The sequence below is a fragment of the Pleurodeles waltl genome, chromosome 6, assembly GCF_031143425.1.
Source record: "Pleurodeles waltl isolate 20211129_DDA chromosome 6, aPleWal1.hap1.20221129, whole genome shotgun sequence".
Taxonomy (NCBI): Eukaryota; Metazoa; Chordata; class Amphibia; order Caudata; family Salamandridae; genus Pleurodeles; species Pleurodeles waltl.
The window spans coordinates 638042377-638062053 of NC_090445.1; the positions used below are offsets into that span (position 1 = coordinate 638042377).

The 19677-nt window shown below is 43.3% G+C and overlaps 1 protein-coding gene across 2 annotated transcripts in view; it reads right to left on the minus strand.

The window, feature by feature from the left end:
* LOC138300086 (potassium voltage-gated channel subfamily A member 3-like) overlaps positions 1 to 18411 on the minus strand; it is a 226043-nt gene extending 207632 nt beyond the window's left edge. Inside the window, exon 1 of one of the 2 annotated variants that reach the window (XM_069238973.1) lies at positions 13193 to 18411. In XM_069238973.1, coding sequence (XP_069095074.1) covers positions 16163 to 17755 — 1593 coding nt within the window. In that variant the 5' untranslated portion in view covers positions 17756 to 18411 and the 3' untranslated portion in view covers positions 13193 to 16162. The remainder of the gene's footprint in view (positions 1 to 13192) is intronic. The other variant, XM_069238972.1, reaches the window with a different exon arrangement.
* Positions 18412 to 19677: the final 1266 nt, after the last annotated feature.

Sequence of the window (19677 nt, forward strand, 5' to 3'; positions counted from 1 at the left end):
ATAGCTAAGTGGCGAAGGAGAAGTAAAATCTCTGTGGTAGATCTTGAGGAGGAAATATGAGTAAGCAATCACTAAGGGGAGATGGATTAAAGGAGAAGAAGTGTAAGTGGTTGAAGGATAAGGCACAGAGGAGGGACTCAGGAGGATATGGAAGGGCTTCCTGCTCTGGGACAAGAGAATGATGCACCTTGTGACAGTTAAGGACTCTTTGGTTGAGGATGATAGGGAGAAGGCAGCAGAGAATGAACATTAATATGCAAAGTCTTCTGATCTTCTGAATCACTCTTGTTTTCCACACTGTCGTTCTGCACATGCCAACATGAGGTAACTAAGAGAGAGATCTGGAGAAAGAGGCACTGAAAGAGAGATTGAGAGAAAGTGAAACAGAGAGACTGAAAGAATCCTGGAAACAGAGACTGAGAGAAAGTGACAAAAACCATGAGAAACTTTAAGCTGATAAGAGACATACACAGAGAGAACCAAAGTGGAAGAGAGGGAACCATATTAGTGGTTCTAAGTAAAGAAACTGTTAATTTATAACTTTAGAATGAAGGGACTTCAGTTGTCTCTACCCTAAAATTGTTTATTACTTATTTGTATAGCTTTTTAAGCTGTCATAAGATAATCTAACAGCACAGATGGAGTGGCAGAGACACAAAATGGGAAAGGCAAAGAGAATGAGAAATATTACTTGTGAATAAAGTGGGTATTTTCCAAGCTATTGGTATCTCACTCAATAGGCAACAGTGATTTATAGGTAACCAGCCGTAGGCATCTTAGAATAGGTAGAAAATATAGAAAAAAGATACAATGGGTGTCAGAAGGGTTGAGCGGGAGGGAAGGACTTTCTGGGTTGACAGAAAGAAAACTCAGATAGTGACGTGCTGTGTAAATAATGGTATACTGTTAAATATATGCTAAGGTAGGTCCAAGAGTGCCCCATTAAGGTAGGAAGCTGCTCAGCCACTCTGCAATTTCTAAAGGCTGAACTCTTATGTCCCTCCTACTAATATTAACCGTTCACTGTATGCCTACTGCTGATGATGGAATTTTGGAGGAATAACTGAGATCCTGGAGTACAGAGTGCATCAAGTTTAGGGATTAGGTATCTTTACAGTTGTTTAGGTAGAGAATGTGTTAGGTTAAGAAAAGAAACAGTGATCCTTAGTAATATTTACCCAAAATTGTTTTCTAAATGTTCTGACTTAGCACACATCACTACTATTGGAAGCCAGCCTACTATTTTTCTATAAATACATTTTTATGCTTTTACTGAACATTACCCCTAGAAGTAATAGTTCACGATCCTTTTGCCTCACAAAAGGATTCTAATTAAACATGTGCACCATACCATCTGTAAGACATTACGTTAAATTCCATAGATGTATGATTTTAAGTTATAGCATTTTTTCTCCATGAACTGTTCCAATATAATTCTAGAAAGAATTATTGTTCAAAACTCTCTTTATAATAATATTCATGTACGGGAAGCATGCTTGAGTTTTGATTCTGTGCTGCCATGGACTTCAAATGACGAAAATACCAAAGTGGAAGTAACATCAAACACTCTTTCACCACAAATGGCAATTCACAGTTGTACCCTTCATCCACCTTGAGTTCCTCAATAGACTTCCATTGACTCCTTATAGTCTAGCTGGACAAAAATGAGTGTGAACCAAAAAATGTTTGAATTAGGGTTAATTTCTGATCCTGCCATTGTATTGATGGACCCCAAAATCGGCAGCTGGCAGGACAGTGCCACATTAGGAAATGGCCAAACAAGGTATACCCATTGATATCCTAGTTAAGTCTAGCTTACTTAGTTAGAGGAAACAATGATTATCATACTTTATGCTAAGTTTCTACACTCCAAGTGCTGTTAACACCAAAATCTTTCCGAAATGATAGATACATTACAAGAAGTGGTACTAGACAACTTTATCAAAACAATGAGTACTTGATGGAAGATGAAACTCAGTATTACCATGTAGTACCACTGAATATAGGTTCACTACTTTGTGAGCAACAGTTCCTGGGCATGAGGCAACCTTCTGAGGGACAGCAAGAGAGTGGGTGCTTCTAATAAGCATGCAGATTACCATAACCCTACTGTGTACTGTGAAATGTGCTATGAATGGAACAATGACAAAGCAAATACGTTTAAACGGCACCCTTTGCTACAAAGTTTGAAAAATCTCCTTTTGTGGAACTATGCACTTTTTATGTCTCAATATGTTAAGACTACTTCAACTGGCCCAGTGCATTTGGGAATGTACTATTTGCCATTTATTGTTTGAAATTCCACATCCTACTTGGTATACTAACAGAATGTGCATTTAAATTTAGCTTTCACCATTCATTCTGTTAAACTTCCTTGGCGGAGAATCCTTAAATCCCACTATAGGATATTAAATTGAGACCAATGTTTTGGCTGAGTATACTTTAAGCTGCACCAATGGCCCCATATTGTCCAGAAAAATGACCCCCATATTATTCAGCATACAGCATCAGTAAAGAGAGTCCCTACAAGACATTTTGATCCACGTTCTGAATATGCCCTGCTACTGTTCAAAGTGTTGAACCCCTCACCCCCAACACCCACCCCTCCCCCAAATTGAGTCTAGTTGCAACTCTGCCAACATCCCACTGAGCCAAACAGGCATGCATAACATATAATCCATTTTGTAATCCTTTTGTTTATTCTCAAATGTTATAACTGTTCATTCTTATTGTTTTCTACTGTATTATAATTAATATATGCTCAGGTTCTGCTCTAGGCCTCCTGTTGCTTGGTTAAAAATGACAATATCAAAGGCAAAATACACGGCTGCAATATGGTTATTTCTACTTTCAGTGTGACCGTTGCTTTATACCACCAAATAGTATTGACATCCAAAATATATAAATGACAGAAGAGGGAAGCCCAAAAAAGGAAATTTCTCACCCACAACACGGTCTGCGTTATTAATGACATTCTCCCTTGCTTTCCAGACTAGATATTCGATGTCTCATCATTACATCACACTATTCAAAGCTCCGAAAGTGCTGCTACATTCCTCAGCACTTAGGTTTCATAAGTAATCTTCTTCAGCCTAACATATCAAATGTTGTATGTTGAATACACTAGTGATACTGATGTTTGTTTGGGACTTGTTTAGTCTTATCCTATAGTACGGAACATCGTCCAAATATTGTTTGTGTGAATGGCGATGTGTGCATGAAATTAATAATGGTCAAATTCCAAGCGCTTTCTACAAACTGAAGACTGTCTGTCAATGAGTCACCCAGTACTAATTTCAATGTATCCCCACCACAGTGTGGCATGCAAATGTGAAGAAAGAAAAGATTTCATATGGCCTTTGTTTTCATTACCCAATAGCTAGTCCTATAGTTGTTATGTATCCTCGACCTAAAAGAGCCTTTTTATTGGTGCCCTGCTGGGTGCTTGGGCCACTAACTGGATTGAACCTTGTGATATCACTGGTGATAAGAAGTAAAGATAAGAAGTAGCCATACCTCTATCAATATCTTGTTCTCTTTGCATTTTTTTACTTAGCTTCAATGGTCTATGCAGAAGCAAGAAACCACAGCAAAAACATAACTGTGAAAGAAAGCTCAGGGCCTCTCTTCCACCTACTTTCACACTTGCTCTTTAAAATGCTATTTTAGAAAGTGAATGTGATCTGCAACAAGGCTCCATAGCATATTCCCAGTGCATACAATTTAATTAGGATACTTCTTAATAGGAAAGAATTTTCAATACCAAATTCACGAGGTACATGTATTACTGTATGTTAAGGTCAACGATGTTAGATTAGGAATGACTATTCTGCGTCTACTACTTCATGATTATTAAATGTGTGATTTTGATTTCCTATGGAGCGTCTACTACTTCAGGAATGTTAAATGTGTGATTTTGATTACCTACAATGCTTCTAATACACCAGGAATATTACATGTATGTTGCCTTAGCTTAGCTCAATGCATAACAACAGACATCTATAACTTTGACTGGAATTCATGTTACCTCAGGTTGCTTAGGCATTGCAGGCCATGTCTGTCCCTTAATAGTTATTACAGCACCCTTGGTGTTAGAGCTGGGGGGATCAGAAACAAACCAATCCCCGTCAAAGAAGTGTAGAGCAGATGGAGAATTGTGTCATGGAGATTTCCATTTATTCTTGGTATGCGTAACTAAACTGGCCCAGGGACACTTGGAAACTGGGAGAGCAATGCATAACGATAAAAGGAATCCACCACGAGAGTTTCTGTAATCAAAGAGACTGTCCAATATATTTTCACCCGAACTAATAACTCTATATTAAGACTTGGTTCACACTGATGCAGAACATTGTAGGGGAAAGCCAAGGATGTTAATCTGAATTGCTAAGGTCATCGCTAATAACTAGCTGGTTTTACCTTTTAAAATTCCAGCTTAACCCATCCCCAACAGGGAGCCATTTAATGAAGAAAAGAAGCTTTATCTGCCTGCTATACTGAAGGATTCGTGCCAGCCTGATGCAGGACAGTGAGAAAAAAGTATCTCCATGTCTGCACTAAATATTTGAGCCTAGAACGATACTAAAGAACTAGTGAAACTCGTGTTTTGCTGCCTTTCCATCATAAAGGGGTGAACCTATTTGACTTCTGCCCTGTGAATGGAGAGCCTGGAAGGTTCCTACTTGGAGGAATCAAGTAGGACATTTGCAAATTGACATTTCTCCAGCCTGTCTTTATGGGTCTTTTTTATTGTGATCTAAGAGTATAGATGGTCTTAAGATTATGTAGTTACTGTTTACAATAAAACTGTAAAGGATTGTAAAGGACCATAGGTTCTCTGATGTAGAAGTCTGTGAAAGTGGTACTCTGCATGAGTATCCACCATGTGGTCTCCACAACCAGTTACAGTAATATACATTTCCACTGAGCATTGTTGCTGAATGTGATACAACTCATTAAAACTCCTTCCTTGCAGGATGGAGGAATGTGATGCATTGCTTCTGGCTTTTCTATGTAGACATAAACAATTCCTTGCTTTGGTGATCTTACAAAGCAGCACTGAGCTGGATGTTCAAGCGGCGCAACACTCATAGTGGAAACAACCTAATTTTCTTGCCCAGCGAGGTCTATCCTTGGTGGATTGACTTGGATGGATCGTCCTGGTCCTCCAAAGGTCTGGAAGGGCAAACTTTTTATAAGTCTAAATGTTTCAGAGGATTCAGCATAAGTCCATCATGAGTTACTTGAGCAGAGGCCACCATGAGGATGTAGTCCTCTTCTAGTTGCAACTGGTCACTCCAAGAAAAGGCATCTCACAACTTTTGATGCACCTGTAACCACACGAGGGCAGCCAGATGATCCTTGGAGTCCACTTCTTTTTCCTGGGTACAAGTGGAAGCAGGTCTAGCCCTTCGGGTCTCCTTGCAGGTTCCAGACAGCAAGTTTAGTTATGTTATAGTGTTTTTAAACTGCATCGCAGCTCCAACTACGGAGCTTCCCAGCGCTGGACCTAGGGGATAATTGTACTGCATCTGCTAGCTGACAGAGGGGGGAAAAGAGGAGGTGGAAGAGAGTCATGTCTCCAAGTTTTTCTTGAAACGCAGGTGGTGCTCAGTATTCCTGATAGAATGTGGTAGCAAGTTCTAGACAACAGGGGCCTTGGCACAGAAGAGCAGCCTCCCGCTCTTACTGTCCTAACTCGAGGGACAGTGGCCAAATTGAGATCCGCTAAACGTAAGGAGCAGGAGGGTAGATAAGGTATTATAAGAATGGACAGGATAGGGGTCCCCTGAAAATCTTATGAACAACACACAAGATTTTAAAGTGGATGCAGTTCTCCACTGGGAGCCAATGCAGTTTATGAAGTAGACCAGAGGCAGAGCAAAGTTTCAGGAGGGGAAAAGAGCAGCCTGGCTGCAGCATTTTGGGCCAGTTGAAGTCTTTTGATAACTGACTTGTTGGTTCCTAGATACAGGATAATGCAGTAATCTAACCAGGACTAAATTACTCCATGAATAATGGTTGTAAGGTGCTAGGGTTAAAATAAACGAGAACAGGTTTGAGGCTTCTCAAGAGCCTGAAACAGGTGCCCACATCCATTTTGGCTTGGGCGTCAAAGGCCAGGCTGCAGTCCATGAAGACACCTACATTTCTGTTGGAGGATTTAGGTATAGGAAGGGACCTGAGGAAGGAGGGCCACCAGTGGGCACTCCAAGAGTGGGTATATTTTCCCAGTATAAGTAATTTTGTTTAATTTGCATTCAAGTGAAGGCAATTGGCATTCATCCACTCCGTGACAGCTAGCAGTCCTCTTTGGCAGTTAGCCCGGTCGAGCACAGGATTATCTGTGAAGGAAAGCGCAAGTTGATTATTGTCAGTGTAGGAAATCAGCATGATCCTGGTAGATTTGGTAACCTGTGCCAGTGGTTGAATATAAATGTTGGACAAGGTAAGGCTCAATGAAGACTGCTGGGGAACACCATGGTGAAGAGTGCGGTGTTATGAACAGTAGGTGGGAAATGACCAAGAAGGAGCGTGCACATCAAAAAGTCTCAAACCAAGCCAGTGCCACCCCATCTATGCCAATGTCTTGGAAGCGCTGCAGTAAAACTTGGCTGCAGAGGGTAAGCAGCTCAGGCAGACAGAGAGGGAATGAGTTGAGTGCCGGCATAGGGCTTCTGACCGCAGGCATTGCTGAGTCATCTAGCCTTGCATCAGAAGCATCAGAGGGAAAGTCCAAATAGATATCCTCTGTCTTGATGATAAAATATTCTGCTAACTTCTTGTGGGTTCTTCCGAAGGTCCAGAAAGTGTTATGATAAGCTGTTGGTGAGGTCAATTATTTTGCAGTTTAGGAGCCAGTGGGTGGGGTTTTTACAAGTGAAAGTACTTCAATCTCACAGCAAAACAAAATGCTACACATTTCAATAGAAATCACTGTTACAGTGTCTCTAAATTACAGTCTTCAGCCGGGTGCTCTAGCCCGCTTGCTACCGTCTCCCAATGCTATGAAAATTCAAATGCCTGTGGTCCTCCAGGGTTATATCGGTATAAGCATCAATTATGCACATGATGCACATGTGCAAATGGCTTCTATGTATGTCTCGCCTGCCCCATGATTTCAAAAGTTGGTGATTTGCAATCCAAGCCTTGAAATGGTAACATCTGCAAAAATTCTACAGTTTTTACAAAAAGTGCCAGCAAAAAAATTAATTTCTCTATTCTTTATCTATTGTAACCTCTCCATCATGTAGCACTCTGCCTCCTGAGGACCGAGCTACTATGCCTTTGGACCTTTCAATCATGTCCCACTCATTACACTGTGTCGCCTGACTCTACTCTCTCCACATCCTTGTGTCTCCCAAGCCTTGTCTCACTGGCACTTGTCTCCTTTATCCTTTGTCCTGCCATCCTCTGCTGCCTGTGGGCTCCTCCACTCCCTCTCGTTTCTTGTGCACCCCTCCTTCCATGAATTATTGGTCCTCCCCCTTCCCAAAGGATCGTCTGGCACTATCCTCTTTCTACTTCCTGTGCCTCAAACACCCTGCTGCCATATGCACTGACAGGAAAGTAGGTTATTTAGTTGTGAAGAGAAAATAATTTCTAGATTGCAAACTGCACTCTTTGCTACCAGGAAGTCTCCTGTTCCATGGAGCTGGAGCTCTGTGAGGTCACAGATTGTGACTTGTTAGAGTCTCAAGCAGTGACAGACCACTGGCAAGTGACATTTTTGTGGAAGGCATATATTTTGCCTACTGCAAAAATACCAACATTTGGGAGTTTTGGGCCGCAACTGTTGCTTTTCTTGCTGCACGTTTACCAGTCCATGCAGCAATACCTGGGTGGGGATCTACATTTACTCCTTTAGTTAGATGCACAAGAAAGATCAAAGGTCCGCACCCCAGACATTCATTGGGACACACCAGTTCCTTGCTCCAGATTACTCTCCATGCTTTTAATCCCTTGTTCTGTTTATGGGCTAAGCCCTGCTTTACCTGCTTGATGACTGTTACAGATCTAGTGATGCAGTGGGCACAGCTCATGTCTCCTTTCTATGCATCAGCAGAATCATGTATCTGTTGCATTCCTCTTGACTTGTGGCAAACCGGTACGCAGGCACTGCAGTATCAGTAGTGATGTGTCTTTTGCAGTTATAGCAATTTAGGATGACTGAGTTCCTGCTTCAGCAGCTACATGGGTCCTCCTCTTCAGCATCAGCAGATCTCAGACCCACATAGACTACCAGATAACACAGTGGTGCTCACAAATGCTCACATAATAACCACTCAAAGAGACAGGGGGCCTCTGGCTTCTCTTGCTAGGGCAGTCAGCAGAGCTTCTACTCCTGGATAGCCTCTCCTCCTGCAGGGCCAAACACTCTCCTTCCCTCTCTCATCAGGCAGGTAGGCATCTAGGCATTAGGTAGACCCTCAGCTACTCCAGCAGAAAGTTCAGGCTTCAGTTGATATTCCCCTCCCCTCTGGGAAACTGGTTGTCATGCAGACACCAGCCCTGGTCACAAAAAAAGTTATTTGAGGATTGTGGAGCACTCTCTTTTTTGGATGCGAAGAACATAAAACTAGAACAAAGTAAGGTGGTATGGATACCACTTTTATTCACAGTTTCCAGATGGGGAAATTGGATCCAGAGTCTATTAGAGTAGTTCTCCTTCAAATGTCATTTTTTAGCTGTTTCTCAGAAAGTGTATTTTTGAAAGGCGGTGACTCTCATTAGAATTAGTAGGTAATTTCAAGAGCACAACGAACTGTGTGATATTTTGCATCAGGCAGACATCAGCTTTCCTGAAGGTGTGATTAGAGACAAACAAATGAACAGGCCTTGCCTAGAAATGTCTTCATTTTAAACAACAGAAATTGCACTCCCACCCCTTACCTGTACCTTTACCAAATGGCAATGATCTGGAAGCAATAATAATAATAATAATAATAATACTCCATGCTAAAAAGGCCTCATTGAATTTCAAAATTGAACCTTGTCTCCACCCTCCTCACCTCAGTGTCTGGGTCTCTACTTTCCATCTACAGAAATGCAGGAAATACACTTCCACTGTCTGGGGGGAGTAATTCTCATCCCCCATCCTGTGCCATGCTAAAGCAGTGACATTCACAGTGGGTTCCACAGGCTCCAGTACTCCGACAAATACCACACAGAGTCCATACATATGCTACTCTTTCACTGTGCACACATGCATGCGACATGCACATGGGATGTCAGTGAAGACTTCTGGTGGTTCTCATTACGGAAGAGCAGTACATAAGGAAAGCCAGTAGGCTCACCCCTCCTTGTCACAGAGAAATAGGTCTGGTCACGTTACTGTTTCACAAAACATAGTATGCTGCCACCACTGCTTTATACGATGCACCCAGGGCATGTACAATAGACAAGTAACCGCTCTGAGGGTAGGGAAGGGTAGAGGTACACACCAGTTTACCATCTGGGAGACATTCTTGTCCCAACAGACTGTGATACATGGGCACAGGGAAATACAAAGGGATGGGGTTTCTGTGGGTTGAAAATCTATGAGTAAAAGGCCAACGCTAAGCAGCACCCTGTCTATGCTGATTACTTCCTGGACCCCGGCTTCAGACTTTGCCTGCTCTAACTTTTCTTGCCTTCTAATTCGGAAGCCTCAAACTTCCCGCCGGAGCCAAGGCTCCCACTGAGGTCCTGCGGTTCAGTCAGCCACTGTTCATTAGACCCTCTACAAGTCCAGCCTGCACCCTGACCTGCCAGTGACCTTGTCAACAAGAATTTTTCTGCAGAAAGATAGCTTTCTCAGAAGGAGAACTTTTCACTGGGATGTACCTAGTCCCCGTGTCCAACTTGCACTCCACTGCAGTCAGCCTTAGCTTTTAACTTTGACCTGGTCTAGCATGACCAGATACCTACAGTTGGTGCTTTATACTTTTTGGACTAGAAACATCTAAAACTTTGAAAAAAACATATCTTCAGTTCCCTACGTCATTTGCCTGTTGTTTGTGTGTCTATTTGGTCATTAAATCTTACTCTATTTTTAAAAACTGGGATGGGATTTTTATTATGTTGTGTTTTCTACTCTCAACTGTTTTGGTATTGATAAATGTTTTACATATTTCTCTGAAGTTAAGCCTGTTTGCTACAGCTGCCAAAAGTTGAGCTCAATTTTAAGTTATTGAGACCTAACTGGACCTGGTGCAGAATTGTGACATTATTACTTGTTGAGGACTCACATCCCCACCAACTCATAATCCACATTGTCACAGTCAAATTTGTTGATTTTTTTTTCTAATTGTTATACAATATTTCTTTACAATTAATTGTACAAATTCAGTTTGAGAAAGCTATCAGAAGACTTGACTGTAAAAAGATAAAGATGAGAAATCATATTTTGGTACATTCCATACACAAGACTGGCTTGTTGGGGAGCTAAACAATAGTAGCTTGGCTTTCAGTAAGTGTTGCACACTGCTGACTGTTGGGGCTGGACACTGGTGGTGGTTTGGGGGCACTTATTTAAACAGTAATGGGAGGTGGGAAGCTACATTAATCAATAGGTACTTATTATAATCGCTAAGGTGAACTTCATAGTACTGTTTTTTTGGAGGGGTACACAATACTTGGTGATGGGTGCCTTCATAATCCTAGCATATTGGGGCTTTGAACAATGCAGTGTAGCACAGGGGGTTCAGAGTGTAGCCCCAAAAAAGTAGGTGATGCACATGACTTACTGGTTGGAACTGCACAGTAGATGTTGATGATGGCCGCCAAAAGAGTAGGTAATGCACAGCACTTGCTGATTGGAATTGCGCAGTATATGTTGATGGGGGAGTGCCACAAACGACTGCCTCATTGGAGTGCTGTTAAATGGTAACTGCCTAGTGAGTTGGCTGCTAAAATTTGGCAGATAAAGATATTGAACAATGTTGTCTGGAGAGGGGGGATGAAGAATATTGTATGATGAACTTCAGCACAATTTTGGCTGTTGGGGATATTGCACAATAGTGGCTGTACTAGCTAATAAGGTGTGGTTCAGTAGAAGTTGATTGGATCCTAAATAGTGGGTAATACTGCCCAGTGTGGCATGAGCCACATTATACTCGCTGATGGAGGAGTTTGTGCAATACTGGTTGGTTGTAGTTATACATAATGACATCCCATGGAATGGTGCGTAATCCTTGTTGATGGAATGAAGTGTAATACTGCCAAATAATGAATAATGAAAAATATTGTCTAGCAAGACATGTCAAAATACTTACTGATGTGGCTGCACAATATCATAATAAGGATGATGGAACATATTGGTTTGAGGGGGGGTTCAACGCAACGTTAACCCCTAGACAGCTGCACAATACTGACGGGTGTGGGACTGAATGATACAGGTTAGTGGAGGCTGCAAAATACTGACAGGTGCACGTGCTTCTCCCACTGGCTAGACCGGGTGTCTTACAAAATTGGCAGATGGGCTCTTGCACTACTTTGGATGACAATACTTCCTAATATGGATATAGAACAATGCTGCAAAATGGCACTTAGACAATACCAGCTGACGGAGGATGCAGAGTACTGGCTAGCAGGGACCAGAGACAATACTGAATGAGGAAAGCAACAGAATACTAGATGATGGAAGTATAGGCACCGCTCGTTGGCTATTGGAATTTGCGCAATTCTGGAATAAATACTACACAATATGACTAGATTTTCGTTGCAGAAATCTTCATGGCAGAAATGAACATTACAGGCACGTGGGTCGGTGGGATACTGGTCCTATGGAATACTGACTGGCCCAAGGGCTGGTCGTGATACCGAATTGTTTAAGGGGTTTCGCAACACCGTCACAGTTTGCATACATAATCGAGGCTAGTGGGGAATGAATAACACTGGGTTACATCTCGATATGTAATCATTTGAAGTTGCCAATTCGATGTTAATTGTCAGTCACACGTCTGAATACCAGCATGGCTGGCTCAGACTCTCATTCTTCCAAGACTGATAAATTGAATTGAATCGACTCGGGTAACAGTAACATCTCCTGTTTGCACCGTCGTTAAAAGGGAAAAGCGAGACGGCAAGTGTCTTCTAAAAACTGTGTTCATTTTGTTAGAATAAATTAAAGTGATTTCCCATTAAAGTCTGGTGATGGAAACACAATACTGACTGGTGTGATGTACAATACTTGCATGCAGGAAACTACGGACTAGTCACAGACTAGGAGAGATGCATTATATAAAGTGTTCGGATTGTGTAAAAACGGTTTGCTGGTGCCCTGATATAACACATACTGAATATGGTGGTTAAGGTCCTAAGTACAATAACGAACCAATGGAAACGTACATGACGTAAATTGTCAACATTTTGGTGAAAATTGCACGTGATCCTGTGACTATCAATACAAAAATGTCCGTCAAGGGTAAGTTGTCTACAGTAACCTAGTGAATCACAGCTCACACGTATTTAAAATCCAGTGTCCATTTTAAAATCGAATAAAGGCAGCACTGTACTCGATTGAATTTATATGGTAGGTAGGAACTAGTGAGACCAGGTGTATTTCGAATCACGGAGCACAAAGCAACGCATACATTAATGGTCAAAGTACTGCCAAATATGTATTCATTTCAGAAATGGCAAATCGCTACTAAATTCAAAACATGCCATAGGCAGCTGGTTTGTGGCGCTGTATGTATGGTCTTGTAACTTTTTGTGACATGCTGTTTCTCCGTTAGGCAAGCTCAAAGATACCATATTTTACCCCAAACATTTCACTTGATGAATGCAAGTGGTGAAAAGGGAATCGTCAGTAAGTTGTTGTTTTGCAGAATGCAACGAAGTGTGGGACGTTTCACAATATTTTACAAAATTGACATTTTATTATAGAACGCAGATGAACCCGAATTATAAGAAACATCTAATGCTTAAACTAAGGAGAGAAAAAGGCATGCTCAAAACCTGGAAATAAAAAACAATGTAGATTAAGATGACATGGCAATTGCATAAATTACCACTCAGAGTGCGAAAGCTCACATGAAAACACTCTGTTCTTGCTTTCACACAAAATGTGTTTGTGCTTCATAAGAATCAGATATGCGGGTAGCGCACCTCTGCTCGCAGTCATTATAATACAAGAAATGGTCCATAAGAGATCAGGTTTACACTGTCTAAATAATATGTGTTGGTGTTATGCAGCAATCACACTTACCTCGTTTATGAGTTGCATTAAATCTTCTTGTAGGAAGATGCGGCCAGACTTTTTTTTCTCATATGCTTCGTCCTTGGATTTCGCGCTTCTGCAACTGTGTTTTTCCTAGAAAAGAGGCGATAATGCCACTGTACAAATGACCCCGCTGGTGCGTGCAGCATTTTTTAGTTTCACACAACTAAAAGCGCTTCTCTTGGAATGTATTGTAGTTTTTTTTTCAGTGACAGTGGAAAGTCTTCTGCTGTCACGTTGATTGTAATAAAGTGCACGGGTTGGCTGAATCTGCAGTTTTCGAAAAAAAATATATTCTAGTCCAGCGAACAGGTTATTGTAATTGGATGGGTATAAGTGAATTTAGTGTTTTGCCGAATATTTTCTCGAAAGCATTGTATAGATCAATGTGTTACAAGGAGAATAATGAAGCTACGCTTTTTAATTTTGGTCGTTGGCTGTGCACGACCCTTTACTTCATTCTCCGTCCCATACGGATAAATAATTCATGTTGCCAACGTTTAGTTTTGCAAATCTCGGTGGATTAGATTTCACTGCTCTGTGCCAGTGGCTTTTCTCTGCTCACACAAATGGGAACCATCTGGAAGGTTACTGTGGCAACTGCCAGGGATGCCATGACAACGTTTTTTGGGTTTCCCGGGAAACTAGAGTTGCTATGGGAACTGCATCACCCAGATCAGAATTAGTAACTTCCGATGAGAGGCGTTTGCACCAGTTTAATCTTGGAATATGTGGACAGTCGCTCTGGGTTGGTGCATTATAAATGAAGAGAATGATCCGCGAGTGTCTCTTCTGTGCTGGATTTTCTTATGGACGTTTGGCACTTCTGGGTTGTCGACCTCGGACTCCACACAAATCCTTTCTCCGATTAGAATAAAACAAACATACATTTGCTTGAATGGCTAGTACATCGTAAAAACAACAATTATCCTGTCCCCTCCACGCTCAACGTCGTTTTCACCAACCGGTACCGTGACATCCTCGTCTCCAATGACATTTCGATGGAAAGAGACATTTTTTTATACAGAAATACCGGGTTTTCTTAAGAGGGAGGAGAAGACACCAGCCATTGCTTACTTTTAAAATCCAAATTAAGTAATGTGGGATGCAGTTCAATTTTAGGAAGGTGGTGAATTGCAGAAATGATCTAAATCCAAATTTAAGTTTGATCACGCACAATATCGCACAGTAAAAAGAAGTATCGTTGACGTGTGTGTTCTATTTGTAAAGCTACCTACAGATGCATCCGCCGTTCAACTAAACGGCCTCACTGCTCCAGAAGCCACAAAGTGTAATGTGCCCAAGGCACGTTCACAGAGGGAGGTGGGTTAGCTCATAATAGACCAGAAGATGCCCTCAGCGTAGTGACTGAGGCTGATAAGCGCAGATGTTATTCTTAGAGCAGTGAGTTAGTCCCCCTAAATCAGGTATTTCCTTTATTGCAGTGAGATTCACTTTTTCGGATGTTACAATCAAAACAGTGGCTGGGACCCATAAATCAAGATGTTATTGTCAGGACGGTGAGTTTATTAGTGCAGATGTTGCATTTTGAGCAGTGAGAAACACTACCTTGGATGTTAGGCTCAGACCAATTAATGGGATCCCCTAGACCAAATGTTAAAAAAAGTGATTAGGATCTTGTATCCCAAACATTGCCTTCACAACTAGCCAGAATGAGATTTGATCCAATTAACTAAATTGGCTCATTGGATCTAGGAAATCTGGGTTTTATCACAGCTTACGCTCTTAATCACACTGTGCTACTCTGTGCCCCAGTCAATAAATATGAGAAAGCTGAGAATGCACAAACGTGGACTGAGGGTATGTAGTAAGCATTTGAAAATTAAGTAGACATTTGCAAAGCAGGGTATGGAATCCACTTGTCCTACCACTGTCATCAGCGAAGGTGGTGTGATCCACTAGCATAGATGCTGCATTAAGAATGGCAATTGCATTCTGCTAGTGTAGATTTTGATGTCAGAGCAGTACATGTCATTGAGTAGCACAGATGACATTGTAAGCAGCCATAAGGACTCAGTGATCTAGATGAAGTTAAGGAGTGAACAGGAGTCACTAGCAGCGAGGAGTTCCCCAGAGATAGCACAAACGTAGAAAGGTGGGACACCATAACCTTGAAGTAGTTAGGAAGAAGAGTGAGTACGTGTGTGTGTGTGTGGGTGGGTACTCTGGTGCAAGTACAGCATACAAAAAGAAGAGGGTCTGCTCCTTTTGGGAGGCATCTATGTGGTTTCTGTAAATGGATGTAGAAAACAGAAAGATAGGAGATTTAGACTGTAGCCTTGGGCAGTGTGCAGGTAGATCCAGGTGGCAGTCACTTAATCAGGTCGTAATACTGTAAACACAAGTGGTGGAGGTACGTGCTACGTGCTATGGGTGTCTGTGGTGCTTTCAGATGGTACTATAGATGTTTAGAACCTTGTCAGATTCAGAAACCATTGAAACCACCAGTGTTATATGCACTGATCGATGGTACGGTTTCTAGATGCTTATGTTTTAAATTCTGACAGGATTTTGTATACATGCCAGGGATGCTTCCTATGACCTTGTGCTTAAATTGCCAGATGTGTTTTTCTGGAGTGTGATACGACTCTAGAGTCACTGGTACTGCCTCTCAGAGAGATATACATGTTCATGCCATTGGCCCTTTAAGCTATGATGCTAATGATGCCAGTGGTACTACCTCTTCAGGCCGATCTTATAGATGCTCATGAGGCAGGCTCTTGCAGAAGATGCTGTAAATACTGTATACAAAGACACCCTCGAACAATGATGGCATAGATGGGGGTGGTGCTGCCTCAGGAGATTCCACAGATGCTCATGGTGCTGTCACTCGATGGGTGATACTACAGATGCCAGTAGTGATGTCATTGGCGAAATACTGATGGTGCTGGCCCTTGCAGCCTGAATAACCGTCACTGTTTCATGTGCACCCCATTGTTACACATCAGTGAAGATTTTTTTTACTCCAATGGGGCCAGGATTGCCAACAACTGTGCAGTTGGCTGCTCTAAATGGGGTGCTGTGCTTGAAGGCACCAGGAGGCATGCCTTCCTCAATCACCATGTAATCAGCTTTGCTAAGCAATGAGTTACTACGAGCCTTTCGGAGGTCTTCAGTAGAGGAGAGGTGCTGACAGCTGCCCACATGCAGATATTGAGCCTGCTCCTCACCCTCCGTCTCACGGTGGTAGAAGTAGTTGAAGTTGGACACAATAACAGGTACAGGGAGAGCAATGGTTAGGACTCCTGCAATGGCACATAGGGAGCCAACAATCTTTCCGCCAATGGTGACTGGGTGCATATCACCATAACCTACTGTAGTCATGGTCACCACTGCCCACCAGAAGGCATCTGGGATGCTGTTGAAACCAGATTTGGGGTCATCAGCCTCAGCAAAGTAGACAGCACTAGAGAAGAGTATCACACCAATGAAAAGGAAAAAGATAAGTAGGCCGAGCTCCCGCATGCTAGCCTTCAGTGTCTGGCCCAAGATCTGTAGTCCTTTGGAGTGGCGTGACAGTTTAAAAATGCGGAAGACTCTCACCAGTCGGATGACCCGTAGAATGGCCAGTGACATGGCTTGCTGTCCATTGCCCTGCCGTTCAGCAAGCTCAGTTCCTAGGGTGATGAAATAAGGAATGATGGCAACAATGTCAATGATGTTCATGATGTTGCGGGAGAAGGTGGCCTTGCTTGGGCATGCAAAGAAGCGCACAAGCAGCTCAAAGGAGAACCAGATGATGCACAGTGTCTCCACCACAAAGAAAGGGTCAGTGAAGGAGCTGGTGACTGCTAAGCTTGTGCCGTTGCCCGCAAAGGCTGACAGCACCAGTGGCCCATTGTATTCCTTGTCATCACGGAACTCAGGTAATGTCTCAAGACAAAAAATGACAATGGAGATAAGGATGACAAGCACAGACACAATGGCAATACCCCGCGCTGGACCAGAGCTTTCGGGGTACTCAAAGAGAAGCCAGACCTGGCGCTGGAAGAGGCGAGCAGGTAATGGGCGCTCCTCTTCACGGATAAAGCCCTCATCCTCGCGGAACTTCTCCATGGCCTCCTCACCCAGCTGATAGAAGCGTATCTCCTCCGAGAAGATGTCAATGGGCACATTGACAGGCCGCCGAATGCGCCCCCCAGATTGATAATAGTACAGGATTGCATCAAAACTTGGCCTGTTGCGGTCAAAGAAGTACTCATTGCGCAGTGGGTCAAAGTAGCGCATTCGCTTCTTGGGATCACCAAGCAGAGTGTCCGGGAACTGCGCTAAAGTGCGCAGCTGAGTTTCAAACCGCAGCCCTGAGATATTAACCACCACCCTCTCACAGCATTCGCGCCCCTCTGGTGGCAGTGGTGGCCCTGGTGCAGATAGACCTGAGTCCTCCTCCAGCATACCCTCGCAGGCCAGTACTGTCATGAGTGCGTCCTCGGGTTCTGCGCTGTAGCCTGGGTTCACCAGGTTGCTGTCGGCACGGTGATGGGTGGATGAGGGCGGTGGCGAGCGCAGGAGGTGGAGGTGTTCGTCCATACAGGTGAGGTGGCGGGCAGGGTGAGGAGAAGACGCGACAGCGTCCCCTCCTCCTCTTCAGGGCCAGGGCGCCCGCCACCTCCGCCCTCTGCACGCTCCTCTTCCAAAGCACGTCCTTCCACCTCACAAACTGCTGTTTCTTCTGTCCCAAAGTCAAGAATCCTCTCGAGATGTTTGGTGAATTGTCCTCTTCACTTTTTAAAGTCCACCAAACCCTGTCATTCTCCCCAATTTCAGAGCTCCTTTTTCCATGTCAGCTTGTCCGTTCATCATTTATGTGAGAGCTACAGGTTTCTTGTTCCCTTTTCAAGCTTCTGGTCCAGCTTCTGTCCGCTCGAATCTCTTTAAGGAGCAGCACCCAGTATGAGTTCGAGCTTCGCCGCCATCTCCTCAGCACACACGAACTCTTCTCTACCCTTCGTAGATGCCGTCTCTGCTGTTGGTTCTTATCCTCGCACAATCTGAGGTACCTGTTCACGGCAGCGCCAAATTGTTTTCCTCCTTCTCGCGTTCGTTTCGGGAATTCCAGCTACTGCCAGTTGGTTATCATTCCATTCCGCCTTGGCTCTGGCAGCAGTTTGACGGAGCGCACAAAATTATATTTATGTATCTCCCCCGCCTTTCTCCTCCTTCCTCTCCTCTCGTCAGTTTTTCCCGCCCACAGCGCGCGGCGGGGATTAAAATGAACGGTAGGTGGGTGGGGGCAGAAGGCGCTCAGGGTCCCCGAATGGAAAGGCGCGCGCACTAGATAAACTTCCCACCCAATTTCTCAGGGGCTCGCTCCCGTGCTGCGCCTGAGAACGTACCGACCAACTGGCGGCGCCGCGCGGCCCAACCACCTGCAGGAGCAGAGCGCAGACTACGCGCACATCACGGTTTGATGGGTCTGGAAGGCACACGTGTCCGTGGCCACCCAGACAAAAGGTTCGTGCAGAGACTCACAAATCAGCACAAACATGTCTGAGAACACAGAACACATTTACCACCCGTGCAGTGGCTCACGAAGCGGTAACCTTTTTAAAACAGGCACCTGTTTAGGAATATGTAACATCTCACATGCAGGCTCCCGCCGTTAATGTGCATCCTTGAGTTCAGCACCGCCTGTCGAAGGTTTTGTTTCGTGTGTGTTTGGTAACACCTGTTGTTCATTCTTCTTTCGTGTACATGTCGCTCGATAATCCAAATGTGCACAGTTTCCGAGGGGGTGTTTGGGATTTTACACCCCAATCCTAATGTATATATTCTGTAGTAAATAGTTAGGTACAGGTGCATTTAGTCGGGTATGCTGCGGTGCCTCTGGATTTCACCTAGGATTTTAGACGCACACACAGACTAACACACCCCTCTCTGTTTTGCAGTTCTTATAAAATGTTGGTTATTTTTCAACATATTTAAGTACAGCTAACAGTCCGCACTGCTCTCCCTTTAAACTGCCCCTTAAGCACCCCCTCCCCATGTCCTGCTATTCAGGTAATGTATTATACCGTGATATGCCATCGTGATTTTTAAAAAATCTGAAGCCTACACACCCTAATCCTACTGACTAAAGTACGATCCTGTCTATATTCCCGCTATTTTCTCAAATAAATGCTCAGCCTAAACAGAGAACCCCGCGTGGCGTTTTTTCTTATTATAAATCCCGTACTTTTCTTCTCTCAATAGGCATTGGTGTCGGAAAATATTCCACTCATTCATACTCTTCTCTCAGTTTATTTATACCAATGTACTGATGTGAGAGACGTTTTGAAAACGCCTTCTTCTCAAAGACATTTCGCATCACAACTAGTAGCCCACGACTTGCTGTCGCAGATATTCAGTTAACCGAAATTCGTGTTGCATATCATTACCGCAACAGATGACTGCTCTCACGTATTACCTTCACAGTTGTCGTTGACACATACATTCAGTTATACATATTCATC